Source organism: Amaranthus tricolor, chromosome 13 (genome assembly GCF_026212465.1).
Source record: "Amaranthus tricolor cultivar Red isolate AtriRed21 chromosome 13, ASM2621246v1, whole genome shotgun sequence".
Lineage (NCBI taxonomy): Eukaryota > Viridiplantae > Streptophyta > Magnoliopsida > Caryophyllales > Amaranthaceae > Amaranthus > Amaranthus tricolor.
In genome coordinates, this window is record NC_080059.1 from 14,428,600 (window position 1) to 14,451,475 (window position 22,876).

The 22,876-nt window shown below is 35.2% G+C and overlaps 2 protein-coding genes across 2 annotated transcripts; one reads left to right on the forward strand and one right to left on the reverse strand.

The window, feature by feature from the left end:
- The first annotated feature begins 988 nt into the window (after window positions 1–988).
- Window positions 989–4,457, forward strand: LOC130798135 (F-box/kelch-repeat protein At5g42350-like). Its single transcript, XM_057661015.1, has 2 exons — window positions 989–1,363; window positions 2,161–4,457. Exon 2 carries the CDS (start codon window positions 2,271–2,273, stop codon window positions 4,014–4,016), a length of 1,746 nt encoding a protein of 581 aa, XP_057516998.1. The 5' UTR covers window positions 989–1,363; window positions 2,161–2,270; the 3' UTR covers window positions 4,017–4,457.
- A 501-nt stretch (window positions 4,458–4,958) lies between these two features.
- LOC130798134 (U-box domain-containing protein 44-like) lies at window positions 4,959–17,661 on the reverse strand. The gene is made up of 4 exons (XM_057661014.1): window positions 17,117–17,661; window positions 9,936–10,504; window positions 9,019–9,334; window positions 4,959–7,277 (listed from the first exon to the last, which is right to left on the reverse strand). The coding sequence occupies exons 2-4, from the start codon at window positions 10,488–10,490 to the stop codon at window positions 5,707–5,709; spliced, it is 2,442 nt and encodes an 813-aa protein (XP_057516997.1). The 5' UTR covers window positions 10,491–10,504; window positions 17,117–17,661; the 3' UTR covers window positions 4,959–5,706.
- Between the last annotated feature and the right edge of the window lie 5,215 nt (window positions 17,662–22,876).

Here is a 22,876-nt window from a genome sequence, read left to right on the forward strand (position 1 = left end):
GAAATCAACAAAACAAACTCTAACGGGTACATCCTCAAATCATGCAGAACATATAGCTTTATATGAAGCCAGTCGAGAGTGTATATGGTTGAGATCCATGATCGGCCAACTCCAAGAAGATTGTGGCATAAACGATACAACTAAAGCACCAATTACAATGTATGAAGATAATGATGCATGTATCAACCAAGTCAGAGAAGGATATATCAGGGGGATAGAACAAAACATTTGTCACAAAAATTATTCTTTGCACATGATCTGCAGAGAGATAAAAGTATAAAAGTCCAAGAGATTTTATCATGTGAAAACCCCGCTGATTTATTCACAAAGTCACTCCCGTCAAAGCAATTCGAGTATTTTTGGTACGCAAGATTGGTATGCAAGATTGGAATGTGCCGGTTTCGAGATATATATTAGTTTCAGGGGAAGAAATATGCCTACTGTACTCTTTTTCCCTTTAATCAGATTTTCCCATTGGATTTTTCATAATAAAGATTTTTAATGAGGTAGTTTAGGACTATAAATGTTATAATAAAATCTTAATGTCTATGTAATGCATTCAAGGGGGAGTGTTAGAAATAGATAAGATTGTAAATGCATTGAAAGTTGCAATTCAATCCTTTTGTACAATAGCAAATAGTACTTGAATAATGTTCTATTGCTTAATATAAAAGGGATTACTCATGTATTATAATAATAAGGTGAATACATTGATATATACGAATCATACATCAATCCCTTATATTTCTCCCTATAGTTTTCCTATCTTTTAACAAAATTAATATATTATCTTTCATAATTTTTTAAAAACTTTTTTTTAATTTCATAGAAACATAGAGAAGATATAAAACACACTAAATTCAAAAGTTGAAAAGTGACGATAGAGGGAATGCCATATGGAATAGGATAATAAAAAAAAAAAGTTATAGTTGTGGTCTTTGTGTGTCGTTTTTGATGTTGTTAAGAGTGTTTTTCATTGTGTCTTGTCCCCCTTTTTTCTAGTCTCTTTTACAATTTGCATATCAAAATTAATTCCATTTCCTAAATATTTATGTCCTACTACTCTTTTTCCCACCTTCCCCTTTATCTTCTTGCAGACAACCTACATCTATTTGGATCTTTCTTACCCAACAATGACAAAAACCTAATAATTCTAGTGAAATTAATTCTTTTTGACCCCCATTCTAATTTTCAAAAACAACCCATTTGTTCCTTTTCCTAAATTCAAAAGACCTACCTTTTTGTTTTTTTTACAAAGTAGTAGTATAAGAGTTATTGGATTGATAAAAATGTTGGGTGATCTTTTTAGCTTCAGTTTATCAATCTTTTGATTGTTGTGTTATTGATTTGAAGAATATCCAAGGTGGGTCTGTTGTCTGTTTGATTTTAGTTAGAAGAATAATGAGTCTTGAGTTGATTTTGACATGCACTCTAATCTGATGATTTGGTGACAGATCTGTTCATTATTTTGTCTCATTTAATCTTTCTGGGTTCATTTGGTTTTTCTGATGTGATAATGATTGGATTCTGTTTTTTCATTAGTCACTTGGGAGTTTATGACTGAAAATGCGAAATGGGTTACTCATAGATTTCATTTCTACTTTCTAATTTTAATTTTATTCATTTTTTGTTATTGTTTTGTATATTGAATATCTTGCTTTTGGTCAGTAAAACTTGGTAAAGTTTGTATCTTTTTTGAATTTTCTTGTATTGTGCTTGATGTTTATGTCTTGAAATGCTTAATGGGTTGCTAGCAGATTCCTTTTCTCCGTTTTCTGTTTTAATTTTTCTGTTCTTTTTTCCTTTTCCGTGAATGGATTATTTCTTGTTGGTAGGAGAAATTTGGTAAAATTTGTATCTTTTGATTTATCTTGTATTGTGTTTGATGAAAAAGGTTGAATTATGTATGCCCTGATTCCCAAGATTTGTATTTTCTTGTTCTTTCTTTTTCAAACTGGCTATTTATTACAGCTATCTTGTACCATTTTGAGGTGATATGATCCTATAAACTTCGCTAGTGAAATAGGTTATATTTTTGCAAGTGTTAAGGTTTTTCTCATCAATGTATCAACTTTGTCTAAAGCAGATTCTTTTTATTAAAAATAAATATCATTTTCTTGAGAAATTCATCGAAAATAAACTGATTTTGTGTCTATATAGGTGTATATATTGTTGCTGCCTTGTGAATGGGGAGAGACATTTGGGAGGGTTTGAGAAGGGGACAGTTGCAAACTGGGTTATATTAGCTGTTGATTGCAGTCATATTTGTAATGTTTGTTGATAGAGATATTGTTGAAGATGGCCTTCGCCAGGATATGGAGTCTCTGAGTGTATCTAAAAAGCTAGTTAGAACTGTCAGCCAGAAATTAAGGAAGAAGAGGATTCACAGAAGTGCTGGGGATGAAGAGGAAACTACTAATGGATTTTCTTTGAGATGTCTCGCCCTGTATGGACGAGGTGGAGGATGCAAAGTAGGTGCTGACACCGGTGAAGAGGTTGGAGATTCGAGTAATAGGAGGAGGTCAAGTGCTAGTGAAGATGGAAAAGGATATAAACCCACGTGCGGGGCTGAGGAAACAGGAGTGGACTGCTTCTCATATGGAAGGAAGGATCGGTTTTGGAAGCGAAATAATCGTAAGGAATTAGAATTCGACGAATCACAAAGAAATGGTAGAATGAATCTTTCACTTCCGGATGATATTTTAGAAATGTGTTTGATGAGGCTTCCTTTGTCAAGTCTCATGAATGCTCGTCTTGTGTGCAAGAAATGGAATTACTTGACAACTACTCCTCGATTTATGCAAATGCGAAGCGAAGGTCTTTATCAGACTCCCTGGATATTTGTATTTGGTGCTGTTAAGGATGGTTACTGCTCTGGTGAAATACATGTGCTTGATGTTTCCCTTAAGCAATCGCATACCGTAAATGCAGAAGTTCTCAGAGGACGGTTCATGTATTCTGTTGCCAGCATGCGAGATGAGATATTTGTTGTTGGAGGGTGTTCTAGCCTGACTAGTTTTGGAAGTGTAGATAGAAGTTCATTCAAGACACATAAGAGCGTGTTGGTGTTTAGCCCGTCCACAAAATCTTGGCGTAAAGTAGCTTCCATGAAGTATGCTAGATCTTCTCCTGTTCTTGGGATTGCTGAGGTGAGCGCAGATTGTCCTGTTATTCACAGTCAATCAAACCGGCAAGATAGGCGCCTTTCTAGATCAAGGCTTGGTGGGGTCTCTGATGTGTATGAAGATCCCCACCGACTTTCAGTCAGACGACAGCTCCGAAGCTTGTCCGATGAAAATGCCAGTTTTTTGTCTCCAATTAAAAACCAATGCAGGCCTTTGAAACAAAGAAGTGAGACTTCAAGCGTAAGGGACGGTAAGAGGTTTGTGCTGATAGCTATTGGTGGTCTTGGTTCTTGGGACGAGCATGTTGATTCCAGTGAGCTATACGACTCTGTATCAAACAAATGGACTGAAATCCAAAAACTTCCTGTGGATTTTGGCATTGTTTGTTCTGGAGTTGTTTGTAATGGGACATTCATAGTATATTCAGAATCTGATAAACTAGCTGGCTATGACATAAAAAGGGGATACTGGAACATCATCCAAACCACTCCCACACCCCCTCGTGTCCATGAATATTACCCTAAACTTGTCTCATGCAATAGCCGTTTGTTCATGCTTTCTGTCTCTTGGTGTGAAGGAGATGGTCAAATAGGTAGGAGAAACAAGGCCATCCGAAAGATGTGGGAGCTCGACCTTATGTATCTTGCTTGGACCGAGGTATCAATCCATCCCGATGCCCCAATGGATTGGAATGCTGCATTTGTTGCTGATAAAAATCTCATCTTTGGAGTTGAAATGTTCAAAATATTTGGACAAGTGTTGGACTTCTTTACCGTCTGCGATGTATCAGATAAGTTTGTGAAGTGGAGTCATATATCAAGGAACCGCGTAGCTCATGAACTTGATGCATCCTCATGCGTGACTAAAACTATGGTGGCTGTTCATCTCTGAACCCCTTGTTTAGTTCACTCTAAAACCCATAAATTTGTGTGCCAACTGGCCTATATTAGCTTGTTTTTGGAAGTCTTGGACATCCTGTTGACGAATTTTTCGCGTGCTTAATACACCTTGCTCTATGTTACTCGGACTCGTTTCTCGATGCCAGACACGCAACAACATACATTTGTCCAAGTGATATATACCAGTACTTGAGATGACATTAAGAAGTCCGAATAACATAGATGTTACTAAGTTACTAACATGCCCATGGACTGTGATTGAAGTATCTTTTAGTCTGATCAACACACTCAGATGTACCATTTTTTTTAAAAAAAATTAATTTATATTCTGTTTCCAGTTTACACCAAACAAGCTTGAACTGGATCCATGTATGAATGATACATTTTTAGTTAATTTTGATTGTTAATGTGAAAACAGGAAATTTTGTGATCAGTGTTTTCTCATAAATGTATGTGAATTGTATTTGTATCATGATTCATGATTCATGACAGACAGTGGCCAGTTGTTGGTATTAGTTCCATAATTAATAGACCACACATCTTAATCATTTACTAATTGGGTTTTTAATTTCCTCTACTGATCACTAACTGTACTTCATTTGTTTGTTATGATCAAGTTGACAGCTCATCATACCTACTTAATCATCTTTTGTCATCTAACAAATTACTCTTTCTCTATTTCATCTGAGTTTGTTATGAGATTTACTAAATTTTTTATTTTGATTATGACTTCACACACCCTTTTCATAATCACATTACCAATAAGTAGGTAGGAGGAAAAAAAACCATAAACAACATAGGAACTTTTCAAGAATGTATGTGATGACTACAAGATTCTAACAATATTCTTAATGTCTGCTCATATTACTCTTAATGCTTACTTACTGTATTTTTAATGTTTACTTTCAATATTTTAAATGTCTGCTTACATTATTCTTAATGTTTATTTACAATATTTTAAAAATTATATAATTGACCAGCCTAATTAGAGATGGTCTCTCTTACAAGAATTTGTGAAAATCATTTTATCCATGAAAGAAAAACACAAGTTGAATAATGAGACAAATTGTGACAAATTGTGAAGGTTATTGATGAGATGGTGGGTATAAACATGAATCAATGGAAGAGTGTACTTGTGTGTACAGCATCAAAACTGTATACAAAAACCTTACCTTGCCCATGGATGCGGTGCTATGGATTAGGAAGGGTGTGGATTAGAAATTCCTTATCTAAATGTAATACAACATTATAAGCTGGCTGGCTTTTACGGGCGTTTCAAAACCAAAGAGAGGCTGCTACACCTGAGATGCAATGTTGACAGCAGCTACTGTGTAATTATCAGTTCTGAATCCTAAAAAGGATGAGGCAGAACGACCGAAAGAAAGCGCGAATATCAATTCAAAATCACTCATATTGCTTTTAGTTTGAGAAATTAAATTGTGCATAATGTGATTCTACACTCGAATATAAGGTAAGAATTACCAAAATTTACAAGTTTCTCAATGATGCTGGAAATAATATTATAAATAAAAAAGATTGAAACAATGGAGTAACAGAACACTGACATAACAAACTTACGAACTTTTGTGAGATGGGTTGTGATTTGTGTGTATCAAGTCTTCACTATGCAGATTAGTTCTCCGGAAGCAAAATAGAGAGAGAGAGAGAGAGAGAACCAGTAACTATCCGTTGTTGGGGAATATCCCCGAGAAGTTTGGAATCCTATCGATGTGCTTCAAGGCACGCTCAGCAATTTGTCGAGTGTGGTTGTCTCCATGCTGGAAAGCATCAACAAGTGCGGTTCCAACACTTTGATTGTTTGAAATTTGATATGCGATTTGATCAATCCGTAAGAGTCTCTCAACTACCCAAACTACCTTGTTCCGCAGGTTTTCTGTTCGGTTATCCACCAAAATATCTAAAATGGGTTTCGTTGCATCAGAGTTGTGCAATATTATGACCCCATTTTCAATGCTTACTCCATCATCTAACAAAGTGGACAAAGCAGCAAGTGAAGCCTCAATAACTTTGTCATTCGAGTGATCTAAAAGGGCGACCAGCTTTTCAATGGCATGATCCTCCACGAGGCAAAATGTCTCCTTCAAAGAACAGAGACCTTGATGAACCATGCATAATCCAGATATTTCTTGGGGTCTGCTAAAACAAGCAAATATTGATGCAAACATACCAGGTGGTGGACGATTGGGCTTTTTAGTCAAATTTTTGGATATTCGAGAAAGGTTTTCTAAAGCCCCTGCGGAAGCTATTTGAACATTGTCAATCCCATTGGCATGAAGTAACTCGGTGAATACCTCTCTGAGATTATTGTCACGGCAAAATGCCAGTGACTCGGGATCTTCAGCTATCACGTATGTCACCCTAGCAAGAGATCGAACTAGCCCTTCTAAGTATGGAGTTATGAAGCGACCACCCCTTGCCTCCCCATGCCTGATCCTTAACACTCTAGATAAGATAAGCCTAAAAGCATCTTCTTCAAGCATTCTTCGAGTTAGAGCAAGATGTTTTTCTGGAAGTTCAGCCAATAACCCAACTGCGGCAGCTTGCTCTTCGGTGATTCCATTGTTATCTGAAATAGTTCTGACAAGGGCTCCAAGCTGATCAGCAGCAAGTAAAGCATCAGCTAGTTCTTCTGCCATGAAAGTTGAGAGATTATGCAGAAGTTTTATGCCAGCTAAACACAGATCCCGCTCCTCAATGAACTGGACCAAACTGACAGTAGCACCCAAATTTTTTATGGCAGCAACCACATTTAGAACCGTTTTACGATAACTGGTTAGTCCGACAAGAACCTGGAGAAGCTTGCAAGCAATTGATGGACCCGTGTTGTTGATCAGTTGAAGGAGCCTGTGTATTGTATCTTGGGAAATTAGACTCTGGTTTTCAGGCCCTATTATAATTGAATCAACTTCGTATCCTGAATTCACCACATTTGAAAGAATAGTAGCCGAAACCTCTTTGAGCCGCACGGGAAGATGTTTGGCACCCCCATAACCAAAAAGGTCATTCACCAACGGAGGAAGAATTCCAGCTTCAATTAAGACTTTGGCACTTGCATCACATGATGATATCTGATTCAGCGCTTTCAAGGAGGCTTCTCTAGATTCTATGTCATGATTTCTTATAAGATTGACGAGTGCTGAACCCACAGTTTCAGCTACCTGTACCTTAAATTCATTATTCAGAACCAGGTCACCAAGGATTGAAGCCATTGCTAATTTAGTATCAGGAGTTCCTATGAAAATAAGAAAAGAATACAAAAGGCTTGAATCAAACCATGTACACATTTCATCAAATATTGTCACAAAAGACATCCCCGTTTATAAATGCAGCGATCTTACGAGGTTTTTATTGTGAAATTTGAATAACAAATTAAAATTCCTCTGTCCCACTTAGCTTGCTACATTTCCATTTTGATGTAGCAATTTACTTCCGCACTCTCTCTTCATTCACATCTACACTATTAACACGCAAGATCTCCCATTTACTTCCCACTACACTTCAAAATAACAAAAGCAAAATGTAGCGATTTTGGTGAGATGGAGTGTTACATGGTAAGCACTTGCCATTAATGATCAGTTTTAAATTTGAATAGGGGGTTTACAACAAAGCATAACTATATTTCATAAGCATGTCAACATGCTCAAAGTGATTGATAACATATTAATTAAGGAAGACGCTACTTCAATCATCTTCTCTCATGTCCAAAAAGAAAGAGCTCTAATAGCTGTTAATAACCTCCAAGCGTGATGAAAGAGCAAGTCAAGATTTCTATCGGTTAATGTTTGGACAAGCCTCATTGGAAAGCCTAGTTCTCTGCCACATCACTTTAACAAATAAACCTTCTAATTTTAGTTAGGGCAGTATTAACAAATTAATCCAAAAGTTAAGGACTAACAATTGAGTTATTCATAATTTAATTGGAAAAAATCATCCAAAATATGACCCAAAAGGACAAAATTGATTCGTATAGGCAACTACCTAAATATAAACTCAACTTAATTGGCCAAATAGACATCATAGAACCCAATCAAAAACAATCAGTTCGCAACCTCTAGCTCAACCTGGCACGGCACAACCCAAAACACCGGTGCCACAATCCCAGAAAGTCCTATCCTAAGACACCACTACCACCCCCTCAATCGATTCAAGTCCTCCGCTAAACCGGCCACTGCCATACCACTTGTTCTTTATTACAGCCAATATCAGGAACGTGTTTTTAGTACGGACTTTGGGACAAATGTTCATTCCCTGTCCCATGCTTGAAATTTTATTGATTCGGAGCAATGAAGAAATTTTAGTGAGCTGTTGAATTAAGGTCCAAAGTGGATTAGGTTCAGGGGTCGTTGTGGCCAAAACGGGCTTAACATGAACAAAGACAGAAGGGGCTGGACGGTGCTGACAGTACAAAGGGGTGAGAGATAGATGTGTTAAGATGATGGTCATGGTGATGAAGACGAGGAAGACAACGAATCCAAAAAAATAAACATAAACTTTGTTTAGATGACAGTTTAGGAGGCAAAGGAAAGGAATAGAATGGGAAGGGAGGGAAGGAAGGAAAAGGAGGGAGAGAAAATAATAAGGAAAGCTTCTTGGCAAGGCAGAGGAGAGGAAGTGGAAACCATTTAGCCATTAACAAAATTAAGAACGAAACCCCTTCACATCCCTTCCTTCCAAATCTTTTCCCTCTAAAATTGTTATCCAAACAAAGGAAGATACACCCCTTCAAATCCATTTGCTACGTTCCCTCTAATTCTCTCAATCCAAACACAACCTTAACCATATAATACGTGAGAATCAATGTTAAATTTAAGCTCCTAAGATATAGAAGCAGCAAAAATCAGTTGCCCACCAAGACTGTCCTATCCTATGGGATAGTACAAAAGTGTGTTTGGGTAACAAATACACCTTATTTTGACTTTGACGCAGACAAATCAGGGACAAATAATCAGTAGTAGTAAAGTGAGAGCAAACACCTTCAAGAAGCAATTTCAAGAGAGGCTGCAATCTACCATTTTCTGCCATCAGCCGCACATTATTTTCGCTCTGTACCAGATTATCAAGTGTTTTATGAGCATTCTCAACAGTGGAAATGTTTTCTGTTGACTTACTACTAGTCATCCTAACCAAGAATAGAATAGCTCCACTGGTTGAGCCAATTTTCTCAGAAAGTTTTTTAGATTTAGAAAGCTCATATAGCAAAGAGATTGCTTCTTCTTTCTCCTTCTCCGAAACCCCCTCTGACAAGAACTTCACTATAGTACGTACAGTACCTCCTTCACCCATAACTTCCTGCAAAACATAATTAAAGCTCAAATATAAACTTCCATCACATTATGCCTTCTATACTGAAAGGAAGTAGCCAGAATAATATGTCAAGGGAAGATCACTCATAGAAAGATAACACAAGCGTTTTTTTTAACTCATTAGACATTCATCAGGGTAACCAACAATATCCATTATTTTTCTCTTTTTAGATTCTTCCTTCATAATGAGATCACATTTCTCGAATGCTAATACTTTTGAAATTTCCTGGTGGTATCATAGTGCAAAAATAAGTCCGTATTACCAAATCATAAGGTTTTTGAGTTTAACGTGATTGAAATACAAGCCGCGTTGACATAGCCGCAAAATTAATTTTACGACCTTTAACTTAACCATGACCAAAACCGTATTTTTGCACAGGTGATATGTTCCTAGAATATTCTACATCGGTCATCAAATCAAGTTTGTATCGTTTTGTATAAATAGGTCAATAATTGATAACACTATGGGGGAAATTCATGAGTTTACACTATATCATATGCAAAATGAATACTTTCTCTGGATTCATCAACTACTTTTTTTAGAAAGAGAATCAGACATTGAATAAAATATTCAACCAGAAAATAACCTTCATATCTGAGTCTTGTTCTGCTATGACCCGAAGAGTTTCCAATGCTTTAATTCGAACTTTCCAGCTGCTATTCCTAAGCATTTCAATAATTAAATGTACTATCTCTGAATTATGAACTGCATGTTTGTTATATCTGCTTTCTTTTGAAATATTTTCCACACATTTCAAAGCTTCAAAAATTTCCTCTTCTGAAGTGCCTGTTGATAATGATCTACGTGCCATATCAAGCTGAGCGGCTTCATTTCTAGCAGTCCATTCTTCAATCGTGTTCCTTAGAGCTATACTAGGGTTCAAATTTGTGGTTTTTAGATCTTTCAAAGTTAATGGACATATAGGCTTCCTTCCACTCTCCTTGCATTCTTTAAACCATTGCTCAATTGCCTCTCGTTCAAATGTGTGCCCATTTTCTATTGCAACCGGATCGCGCATGACTTGCTTTGTTAAAGGGCAAACAAATGGTCCGAAGATGGGCTCTACATGCAATTTCTCAGCTTGGGAGCTGTCAACTGACTGGCTATCAAGGTCGGTACTTCCACCTAAACTCCCAACCATATTATGTAATGAACCTAAAACAGAATGGCATGCAATTTATTAGTAACACTGATTTGATTTGATAGAATAGAGAGAGAGAGAGAGAGAGAGAGAGAGCGAGCGAGAGGGGGGGTGGGGAGAGTGAGAGACAGAGCATTCACATAAAAAGTGATAACAAACACTACATATCAGATATCTGAACATCCCACAAGAAATAAGCACATTCAAATGTCAATCAGCAAGCAACACTTTGACTAGAAGCCAACCAGTTTGCCAGTTTTTCATATTCAACACCAGTTACTCAATACTTCTTGTACCAATTGCTTTCAGAAAAGTCTGCGTGGCGACCCTTACCTCAAAAGGTTATTTCCAGCAGACCTTCACTTTACATGACTACAAAGTACAGGCAACTTGTTGAGCAATTCTATTAGTCCATTACATTAAAACTAAAAAGCCCAAGAACAATGAGTCACTAATGAAAATACAGCATATAATTATGGAAACCAGAAAAAAAATAAAAATCATGAGTAGGCTAACTAGGAAAGGACATGTGTGGTCCAAATTCAAGGACAAAGTTACAGCCTACAAATGGAGTTGCAATGGCATAGGCCTCAGCCTCTCTATTTCCCCTGCCAGTCTGCAACCCTAGTGGAAACTAAAGCAAATATTTGTGGAAATGATTATACAATTTATGAGTATTTTTACTGGGACAGCTTCTGTGGATGTCAAGGTCATTAGCAAAGCAAAAGATACAAGAGTGGCCGGCTTTATGTTCCAACCCCTTCAATCCTCGGGCTAACTAATATATTTTTCTCTATGTCTTTTTAGTTGCAAGATGCAACGTTCCCATATTGGGAAATGTCATATTAATTGTAGTGTTTCTGCTTTAAGGTAATTTTCCTCACTTTTTATCCACTTTATTTCTCTCTTCTCCCCCTAGCTCTCTCTCATATTATTCTCTCCACCTACTCGCCTCACTCCATGCTTCTTTCTCTCCACTTTTAATAATTTTTGTGAAATATGCTTCGTTGCACTTGGCATAAAACTAAGGAAGTATATTTGTAGTCACCAATACAATATAATCGGCAAGCTAATTGCAATTTGCTCAAAATAGCCCAAAAATAGCAATCCACAAGGAGCAAGTAATGGATAAGTGTAGTATTTTACACTTATTGCTTCTTCTTTTTGGTTTATCAAGGGCTTTAGTTAGCCTTTTGAGGTTCAATGTGGTCATTATTTGCATGATTTGCTGATTTGAGTTCATTTACCATTATATCCCTTTTCGAGCCTTAATGTTTGATATTTGAGTTGATTCAACCAAGTTTCAAGCCATCCTGGTCCTCAACCATGTCTACCGAGGTTCATTGATGCATTATCACATGTTTAGACACCATTTTGTAGCTCGTGAATGCTTTGATCGAAGATGAGGATCGTTCGAAGATCATTTGATTAAGTTTCAAGCCATTTAGAGGCTCTATGCATGGTCTCGAGAATGATTACATTGGCCTCGATCGAATTCATGAAGCATGTAAAGCTTTGGAGTATTTTGTACCAAGTTTTGGTCGAAATTACATAGCTGCAGTCGAAGCCGCATTGAAGCAAAGTTAAACACAAGCGTTGGGCATTATTGAGTGAAGTTTCGGTCGAAACTATGCTAGCTTCGATCGAAGCCCTGATGAAGAAAATTCTGGATGTTGTTGTGCCAAGTCTCGGGTGAGATCAAGGCTGGATTCGGTCGAGACTATTCAACTTCGGCCGAAGTTATCCCAGTTCAGTCGAATCTGCTTGTGACGAAGTTCCTGGGTTGTGCTGATAATAGCTTCGGTCGAAGCTGCATGGACTTCAATCGAAATTAGAGGCAACAGCAGCCATTTCTTTCCTTATTCCCCTATGATTTATATATTTTCAGTTTCAATTTCTTTGGAGGGGAAGTTATTCATTTTTATCATTTTCATAGAATAGTTTACAACCCTTAATTTCACTTATGCTTTTGTTAATCATTTAATTAATCTTGCATCAATTTTAATCAATATTTTTACGTAATTTCAATCCTTCAACCATTGTCAAACTTGGTCTTCTTCATTTAAGTTTTTATTTGCAAATCTATGGTTTTGTTCTTCATCATCCTCCATTGTTAAGGTACCAATACTCTTCTAATCCTTTCATTATGTTTAATATTATTGTTTATGTTTGTTTATTACATTTAATTGCTTTTATGAATATAATTAGTGAGTAGCTTTCTTTCTAGGGCTTGGTATGAACCCTAATATGCATATTGATTAGTTTCTTAAGGAATTTGCTGCTTGTTGTAGTTTAGGGATGATTGAATGTGCTATAATCCACTTAAGTTAAAGTCTGTTATGCTTTTCATGTTCTGAAATACGAAAGTTAAGGTAGAAATGTATATTAGTCTTAAGTGCAAAGGAATTTAAATCCTTTTATCACCATTTAAAACCACGAAAGTTGAGAGTTGGGTTGTTAACCAGTCTTGTTGATGATTGAATTAATCAAACTAACAAAAGTTGAGATTAAGAAAGAACGTTTTTCAATCCACGAATAGTTGATTAGCATCCCGAAAAGGAATAATTAACTCTTCACCTAAAACCTAGATAACATAACCAACATTGAATTTAATTGTCTAATCCTATGCATGTTAGTGGGGATTGGACTTGCCCTAGGCTTTTATATTATTGCATCAAGTCATTTTCATATCAAATCAAAAGTAGTTTAGTTCAAACTCTCGATTTTTGGTTGTTCTGTAGCAATTGATTAACTAAATCATTTTTTAAAACAAAGTCTCCTTATGGTTTGATCTGTAATTAAGCTACAACACCCGTACACTTGCGATATTAAAATAAAACTCCTAACGGAGGGATATAAGTTAAATAACTTGGGATGATATACGTAAAAAAGTGGTTGTATGGGCGGAAGGTTGGGTGCATCAAGTAGTCAAAAGGGGGATTCAGATTAGAATCTTTGTCCATCACGAACTTGTATTTTTCTCTTTCCTCAACACCCACCTTCCCTACCATATCATGAATATTCCTATAAGACACTCATGCAAAATACAAACAATTTCATTAGAATTCTATATAATATCTCATAGACAAAGATGATGAATAATACTCCCTTCTTTTCTTTTTTTCTTCCCATTTACTTTTTGCATAGTTCTTCCCATTTACTTTTTGCATAGTTTTCAATGTAAATTTTAAACCTCAATATCTCTAAATACATATAACAAAAAATTATAAAAAATACATAATAAAAACGTATACATTAAGACGAATCTAACGAGATCTCACATGGATATATTGTATCTTATAAATGTGTCAAAAACATAGATTAAATTTCTCTCTTCTTGAGGTAGAATATTCCAAATGGGAAGAACATTTGAGAACGGAGGGAGTATTAAATATTTTTAATCTCTACAGCTAAATACTCCTCAGTCTCTCAGGGGTATTCCCCCTTAGCATTAGTTTCTGGTTTTCTTCTATGAGGTGTATATGAGATGTTTGGTTTATACTTTCAATTAATATGAAAGAATTAACACTTTGGTTTTTAGCATTGGAAATAAACGCAATAATTTGTTTATTGTTATAGAGAAAATAAATGCAACATTTTTGATTTGGTAAATTTATTTCTTATTAAGTGAAATTTTAGTCGTTAAAGAACCACCCACCATTGCATCCCTCACTTTCCCTTTGTCGACAAAAAATCACCGTTCCCCACCCCTTCCTCTCCCCTTTTTTAACTTGGAAACAACAATCCACCACCCTTCTCCTTTATTTATCCATGATTTCTAACAAAACATCATCTTGTTTCTGCCAATACCACCACTATCTCTATAAATAATCATCAAGACAGCCATAAGCCACCACCATAACCTAAAATAACCTTAGCAAATTCTCTATTTCCTCTTCCGATACCATCAATATAACAGCTTTGGTTTACAAATTTGATATTGAGCACTATTAGAGATCTGAAACATTGGTGGAAAAATTGAATACGAAGTGTTTTGATGCAAACCCGCCAATACAGATAGCAAAAGAGAAATGATGCAATGAGGATTGAGAAGAGAGTTTAAGGATGAGGAGAAGGCAACAAACTCAAAATTTTTGTGTTATTTGAAATGGCAGCAGCCCTGATCCCCCTGCATTGCTATTTAACGGTGACAAAGATTGAGTTCTATGGTGGCCTACCAACCTTCGGAAACGTCCATGTGGTTATAGAAGAACAAATGTGCTACAATAGTGGCGGAAGTCTGATAGTGGATCTTCCTAAGTTGACTACTGTTGTATACTTGTGTTTTCTTAGCCCAACATATTTTTTTGTTCTTGGATATCCATGGATAAAAATGTCCGCTTAGATATTCCTAGTAATGATTCCACCAAAACAAAACTTTTGTGATAAATTTTCTTCTTTTATCAAACTCAAATGTACTTTATACAAACAAATAACAATCGTACAAAATTACAATGTAAAAAGGTCCTATCACCTATGACTTTATTTATCACAAAACAAGTACACATAATTATAAATAGATTAATTAAATACCATTAAATCAAGGTAAGCAAAATTCAATGATCAAAGTAGTAGAAAAAAAGTTTAAGGTCTAAGTTCAAATCTTCATATAATAATAATTTAAGAGATTTTTCGTCTTCTCTGCTTAGAAATTAAAATAAAGTTCTATTTAAAAACAAAAACTTAAGACTTATGAATTCGTTTTCATATAATTATTTTGCAAGTGTTCATCACTGGTTAATGATTTTTAACTAGTGTATCGGTCATTCGATTATAATTTCTTATTAATATATCTGTCATTTGACGATAATTTGTAACTAGTATATTGGTCATTCGATTATAATTTTGATTACAAGTGTATCAGTCATTTGACAATAATTTTGGCTAGCACTCAACTAAATTTTTATCATAGTACTAGTATGGAAAATCGTGCAATCTACGAAGTTGTAAGCATAACAGTATATATAAAAATATAAGCAATTACATATTATCAGTATAAAATTATAAAATTTCTTATACATACAGAATTTTAGAATATATGGTGCCTTTAACGAAAAAGATATGGTTGTTAATATAAGTATTAATTAAAATTCACATACTTTTTAAGACAAATTTGGGTAATCTTCCAATAAGGTTATCATCATGATTCTTTGTCATTCGCAAAATAATTTTTGATTATCATGTATCTTTTGTTTCTTGATAAAATATTTTAGAAATTAAATTATTAATGAAAAAACTTTATTAATTAGTAAATACTTTAATATACAAAAGCAAATCCATACACTAAGAAACTTTAATTGAAAATTTTATGTAGCTTTAAAATTTAAAAATATAATATCATAAGAAAATTTTACACAACAGATCTAATTGTGATATACTCCCTCCTATTCATTTTAAGTGTCTCATTTCCTTATTTGATCAAGTCACCATAAATGTCCCATTTATATTTTGGGTGTGTTAATTTTACCAATTTACTGCTACTAAACTTAACCTTTTCATACTTTTACACCCACTAACCCCACTTTACCCCTATTAAAATTTAAAAATTCTATATATTTTTCTCACATGTGATCCTACTTGACTATCTAAAGAATGGTGAAAAGTTAAATGGGACACATTAGGTAAATAGGAGGGAGTACTACTTATACATTAAAGGAATAAGTTGATGTTACCTTTGGTAAGAATTATCCCATATGGCAAATCACTATGAGAATGCCGTGTAGAAAAATTTTACGGTCTTTTTATTAGATTGTATGATATGATTGTTCATTCGAACATAATTTTTCGCAAATGTATCCGTCATTGGACTATGATATTTTTCTATTGCATCGGCTTCCTTAAGTTTAAAGTCCTGGCTTTATGTCCGCTCCTATTACAGACAAAGGCACAGCTCAACACTCCTAAAGGATCCCTCCTTTGGCGAGGTCTACGAACAAAAACTCACCTCAAAGACTAAGAAGAGAAAATTTGTTTATGCAAAGAGCAACAAACCATTGTATAATTGACCTTGATTCACAATTGGCTCCATTTTAAAACTATTAGTATCAATGGTATGCCAACCTTCCACGTATTTTCACCAGCTTTAATGAAATAGATTAAAACATGTACACAAGCCACAAATCAAATGAAGTATTAAAAAGCCCAAATGGTACACGCAGTATGTTTAGGAAATAAGAACATTATTGTTTCTCTTATTCTTGAATTCACTTCTAAGATGAAAGGGTCTCAAGAGCTATACAACAATATTTCATTACCGCAATATTATTAATTAACTGCAGGTTTGGAGATTCGGATATGCATCATTGCCTTTTTTGAGAATTTTTCTAACATGAAACTTGAACTATGATTCCAAAAAAGGTTTAGAAAAAATAGCATAAATCAAAGCATAAAATCATCATCAATCAATCACATGATTCACTAATTTTTTTACCAATTGTCAATTGCATAAAGCAAATTATGGACAGTTTTGGGCAATTTTTGAGCCACTTTAAGCAAATAGTGGATTCAATTGGTGAACTATGTTAATAACTAAGAAACACCCAACACCAATATTTCAATTAAATTTAATGATAAAGAAAATTAAATTGCATTGTATAATAGTGAGTAATTAGAAAAGAGAAACATACCTAAAATAATTGTGGGGAGAAAATTAGTCAAAATGTGATGAAACCCCTAATTCTGACCACCAAATTAATAACTGCTTGTTGTACAGCTAGAACACATAATTTCAGCTTGATCCAGCAACAAGAAGCTCAACCCAACTTCATAATCATTATCATAAGCTCAAATTAAGCATCCAAATCAAGATTTAAGCAAAATATGTTGAATTTAAAGGACCCAAAAATGGAAAAATATTTTTCTCCCTTGAAAAATCAAGAAATCAGCATGGCCCAACAGCAAGAAGCTCAATCCACTCCATAATCATCATCAAAAACTCAAATTACGTACCCAAATCAAGATTTGAGCAGAAAATTTTTGTTTGAGGTGACTCCAAAAATGGAATTGGAAAAAAAGATGATAAATGTAGTGTAGGTGTGAATGTGAACAGTGAACTGTAGGAAGAGAAGACCTAAGTTGACTAAAATGATAGAGAGAATAGACATGGCAATTGGCAATTGGGACCAAAAGAAAGTGAGAGAGAAGATTGTGACTTTCCTCACATAATACTATTTCCCCAGCAAAACTATCATTGCAACAATAACAGTTCACTAATAATAATAATAATAATAATAATAATAATAATAATACTCCCTCCTATTCATCTTAAGTGTTCCATTTACTTTATGCACTCTATCCAATGCATTTATTCAATCCTTAATATATCGAGTTATGTATAATTAAAAATTATAAAAAGTTGATATTAATAATCTTTACATCAAAACGAATCAAATAAGATCGTACAAGACTATGTGTTAATTTATAGATTAATAATAAAATGCAATTTAAGAGTGATAAATAAATAGTGCCTCAAAAGTAAATGGGACACCTAAGATGAATAGGAGGGAGTAATACAACTATACAAGAACAAATTACCAAAGACTACTGTAGATATCACCAAATTGAAAGAAAATATGAGATTTCTAAAAATGATAATTAATTGGTGGGTATTTTGAGTGGTGATGGAGTGACGGTGTGAAGTAGAAAATTTGAAATGGATAAGCGATTTTATAAAAAAAAGCACGACAATCAACTTATTTTCAAAAATAAGCGTCTAATTTCTAAACCTGAGGTTTGGTGCTGTTCGCAGTTAATAACCGCGAACAGGTGCTTAATTTTTTAAAAAGGCAAAGAAGCTGTTCGCAGTTAACACCATCGAACATAATAACACCATCATCATAAGTTTTTTACAAGTCAATGTATGTTCCAGGCGGAATGAATCATCGCCAAAAGTTCGAGCATTCCTAAGTCAAAGCTTGGAGATTATGATAAACTAAATAAACATATTTATACAACTAAATATATAGAAATGTTTGAAATATACAACTAAATAAACATATATATACATAGTCAATCAAAATATAGAAACCTAACGCTAACGATCATCACCCTCATCTACCCTATCCAACTGAGTTGGTCTCCTACACTTCCTACGGTAGTAAGAGGCGTTCATGTGTCGCTCTGGTAGGGAAGGGGACTGGTACTTTGATGGTTGACATGGCCCAGCCTGTGAGGTCCCCGCAACGTCATCAGCGTATGACAAGCCCATCTCTTCCAAACGAACGTCATAAGGATGAGATGAGACGTGCACAACGGCGGTAGCCGGTGATGACTCCGCAACGACTTCAAGTATGAAGTACTGGAACTGCGTGCCGAGGAGCATGCCTGCATACTCTCCCTCACCGGCTCCTCGTGGCTAGACCGGATCATTTAAATGCGAATGAAGACTACACATTGCATCGTAGGCGCTGCAAGAGCATAATAGGCCGCTGCAATGATGCCACGTGGTGTCATCCATCGGCGAGGATGGAAAGGAAGCACGTCATGTAGTCACGTGTAGTAGGCGCGCTAACAGCATCGATTGGCGCATCTTGGGCTAGAAGCTCCCGTCTATGATCCCAACGAGTGATGTGGCGTCGTTGATCTCCGTCCAATTTGCCGTACCCTGATTCTTGCGCGAAATCAGGTGCAACTCGGGTTTACTGTCGCAAGGTGGTGGAATGCCCTGTACCAACCCATATTGGTGCAGTACGCGCTCCAGTAGATGTACTTCGACAATATCGAAGCATATGAGTGGCACAAAAGCCCTCCATGCACCTGACTGAATCCCCGAGTGCTCGGGCACAATTGCGTAGGCTTTGGCAGGGTACGGGTCCCACAAAAACTATAATATATGTTATGAAAATGTAAATGATGTGTTGATTAAATTTCAGTAATGTTAATGAGTACTGAAATATCCACATGTAACAATCATCAGGGGGTTCATTTCCCAAGAAACTGAAATCACACTTCCAAAACTTGAGTAAAGGGATCACCAGCTCTTTAACGTAACTAACTCAGCTATAACTCAAAACAAACATCTAACTAAAGCAAAGGATAATCATACAATTCTCTACAAGTCCGATATAACCAACACAGCCAAAACAATCCAAAGTAATTCAAATCATAGGTTTAAAACCAACATCAGTTTCCTAGATCTATGTGCGCACAGAGAGTCTAGTTGAGAGGAACATCCATAGCTTTAAGGCTATGTCACTCTCAGGTGAAGCTAGTCAATATCTAAATGACAATTCGCTTCAAAAACAGGGAGTAGGGAACAATGTTCCTCAACTTTGTCAATGACCAGCTCGCAAGTTCAATCCATTGACCACATCATAATATCAACATAAGCATTCACAACAACATTTGTCTCAACAGTTTCCAATTTCAAAGAGCTTTAGTAAAAAGTTTATTTTCAAGAATTTAGTCTGGCCAGACTCTTTAAGGGACTGCTACTACTCACCAAAAAGAACGCTTTAAGAAGTTAAGTCTGGTACTCCGCGATCACTAGAAGGGCTTCTCGATAATGTCGCCTCCTGAAGGATAACAAATATAGCATCACAACAAAGCATACGATACTACAACTAGGTTCATATAGCTCATTGCATCTCATCATAAGTATGCATCTTAGTTCCATCTTCTATTATAATATTTCTCGTTTCAGAGATTGTGCAAGTCCTAACTCCAACCCTTAATATCATCAAAATAAATAACCTTGCTTTAGTCTAGCTTATATTCTTTGTTGGCTCTTAAGGTTTTGATGATGACTTCACTTTTAAATAAACAAACATGTTTTAGAGATTGTTTTGTAGGTGAATATCCGATTTTGTTGAAATCGTTGATGAAGCCTATGAATTGGTTCGTGGAAGTTGTACATGTCTTGAAGATCCAAGAAGTTAGATAAGTGTTATAATGTTGAGAGTAGATGTACAGTCTACTGTTCCTAAAATGAACAATCTAACACAAGTTGAAGCTGGAGACAGTACGTTGTTCCTACGTAGCAGGTCTGGAGAAGAACATCGATTGGAAAATTGCAGTTATTTTATTATTCTGTTTTTAGTTGATGTAAACGATTAAAACTTAAATTAGTTACTTAAATTAATTAGTAAGTTAATTGGCTAAACTATTTTTAGGTTATCTAAAAATAGCCTAAGACTTTTTCTTTTTAAGATTAAGATTTCCTATTTTTTAGGATCTTGTGTTTTTAATTCCTATGCTATTTCTAGCTTAAGGAAACCGTTTTTCTCTTTGAGCAAATGACAGCCGGACATTTATTTATTGGCAATTCCACTATCTTTTTGTTTTGAGAACGTGGAGGATAGTGGGAGGTGTGTCTAAGGTAACTGTTGGCTGTTCCCACTATAAATAGGAGAAACTTTGCTCAAACTGAAAATCAATCCAAGAGTGTCCATTAAAGGGAGATCATTTAAGAAAAATATTTTCTGTTTTTAAATGCCAATTAATTTATTATATTTTTCTTAAGTAATTATTTTAATTTTTATCCTCTTGAGAATTGGCCTTGTAAGGGTTATTGAGTGTTTTGTTGTAATTAGACTCATGAGAAGTCTAAGGGAATAGAGAAGTGAAACGTGAGAAGTGAAAGAGAAGGAGAAAGTAGAGAAAGAGAATTAGGCTTAGAGTAGAGAAGCTTCAAGTGAAGCAAACTGTTTTATGTAATTGTATTTGATTGCCTAAAACATAGTGAGAATTTTGAAATCCCGGGGGGTCGTGGTTTTCCTTCTTATTAGGCCAAGAAGGTTTCTACGTAAAATCTTTGTCTCTTTTTTATCTTTTGCTTTTTAAGTTTAAGCTTTATTTTGTTTGTTAAAATTTCGCAAATTAAAAGAAAAACGAAGCAAAGCTAGATACACAACAATTCACCCCCCCCTCTTGTTGCATTCCACCATCTTCGTGTATTTCAACATTCTTGTAAAGATTATACGTCTCCACAATTTCCTTTGTATTCCAATTCAAACACTTCCATGTTCATCTACACTCAAAACCAAGAAACTAAACAAGATTAACAAACTATCCAAAAGAAAGATTCAGCTACTTATCCATTCAACTAATAATTTTCACACAAACCCTAGATACTCTCAAGAACAACCAATCATATATAATCAAGGGTTATATCCAACACTTACATTTACCCAACTATTCGATTAATAACAACAACATGATTTATCCACCATTTGTAATTTCACAAGAATCTCCGAATATTCAAGAACAAAATTTCCATAATCTTTCTACATCTAACATCCTATCGATATTCTAATCTTTGTAAATTATTTACTAATTAATAATTCCAACAAATTGTTTCAATATTTCACAATCTACCATTTATACATCATAAAACCCAAATTACATTTGATTTTAGAATTCTTCCCCAAAACTCCTCAATCACAATCTCTTATAATCACATATCAATCATCACTAGATTCATTTAATTTAAAGTAACACACACAAATAATTATACTTGAGGTTTCCCATAAATTTCTCAATTAAGAACTCATCTAATTAATTTATATAAATTCCAAGATTCATCAATATTTAGGGCTTAATACATGGTTAAGGATTAAGCAAGTAAAAGTATGCCAATGAAACTACCTCTATATGAATAAGAGCATGATTATTAAGGATAAGCAAAAGAAAGAGATCAAGAAGGATTACCTTCTGTTAGCAATAACAAGAAACGAGAAAGAACAGATTCAATGCTTGTTTTTGGCTTGAATTTAATGTCTACACAACCTGACCAAACTCACTCTAATTTTCCCTAATTCGGCAGAATCTAGGTTAAGGAAGGGAAATTTTCAGATGATTCTACACTTATTGTGGTTCGAATTCAGAGGGAAATGAGCAAGAAGGATCAATTAGCCATAATTTACACAAAAAAATCAAGAATGTAGAAGTATAGATAATTTACCTTGAAAATCACGAAGGGAAGAAGAAGGACTCACTGATTTCGCACGCAAGTCCTTCGAATATCAGAGGAAAGAAGAACGGGTCATGCCCTTGCAGCTATTGACATTTTCTTCATAGAAATTTAGAGAAATACAGGTTTGAAGGTTCAAAGATGAATGTCTTGGAAGGGAAGGTGTTCTTGGCTGGGTTTTCTGGGTTGTCGACGTGACAATATTTTATGTCATGTGTATTTAAGATCCTTCTCGCACTGATAATTCTCTTAAACTTAATCGTCTTAAAATATTAATTTCCCAAATGTTACATCTACCTGGCTGGGTCGCAGCACGTCTAACTGATCCTAGTAGAATCCTAGACTGGTCCCTGTGTGTTTGCGCGTTCGACGCGCAAAATTCCACCGTGATCCATATGCAACATATGGTGGAGGTTGTTGCGAAAGAGCAGCTTCACCACGACCAACACTTCTGTAAGGTTGGCTAATCAAAATATGC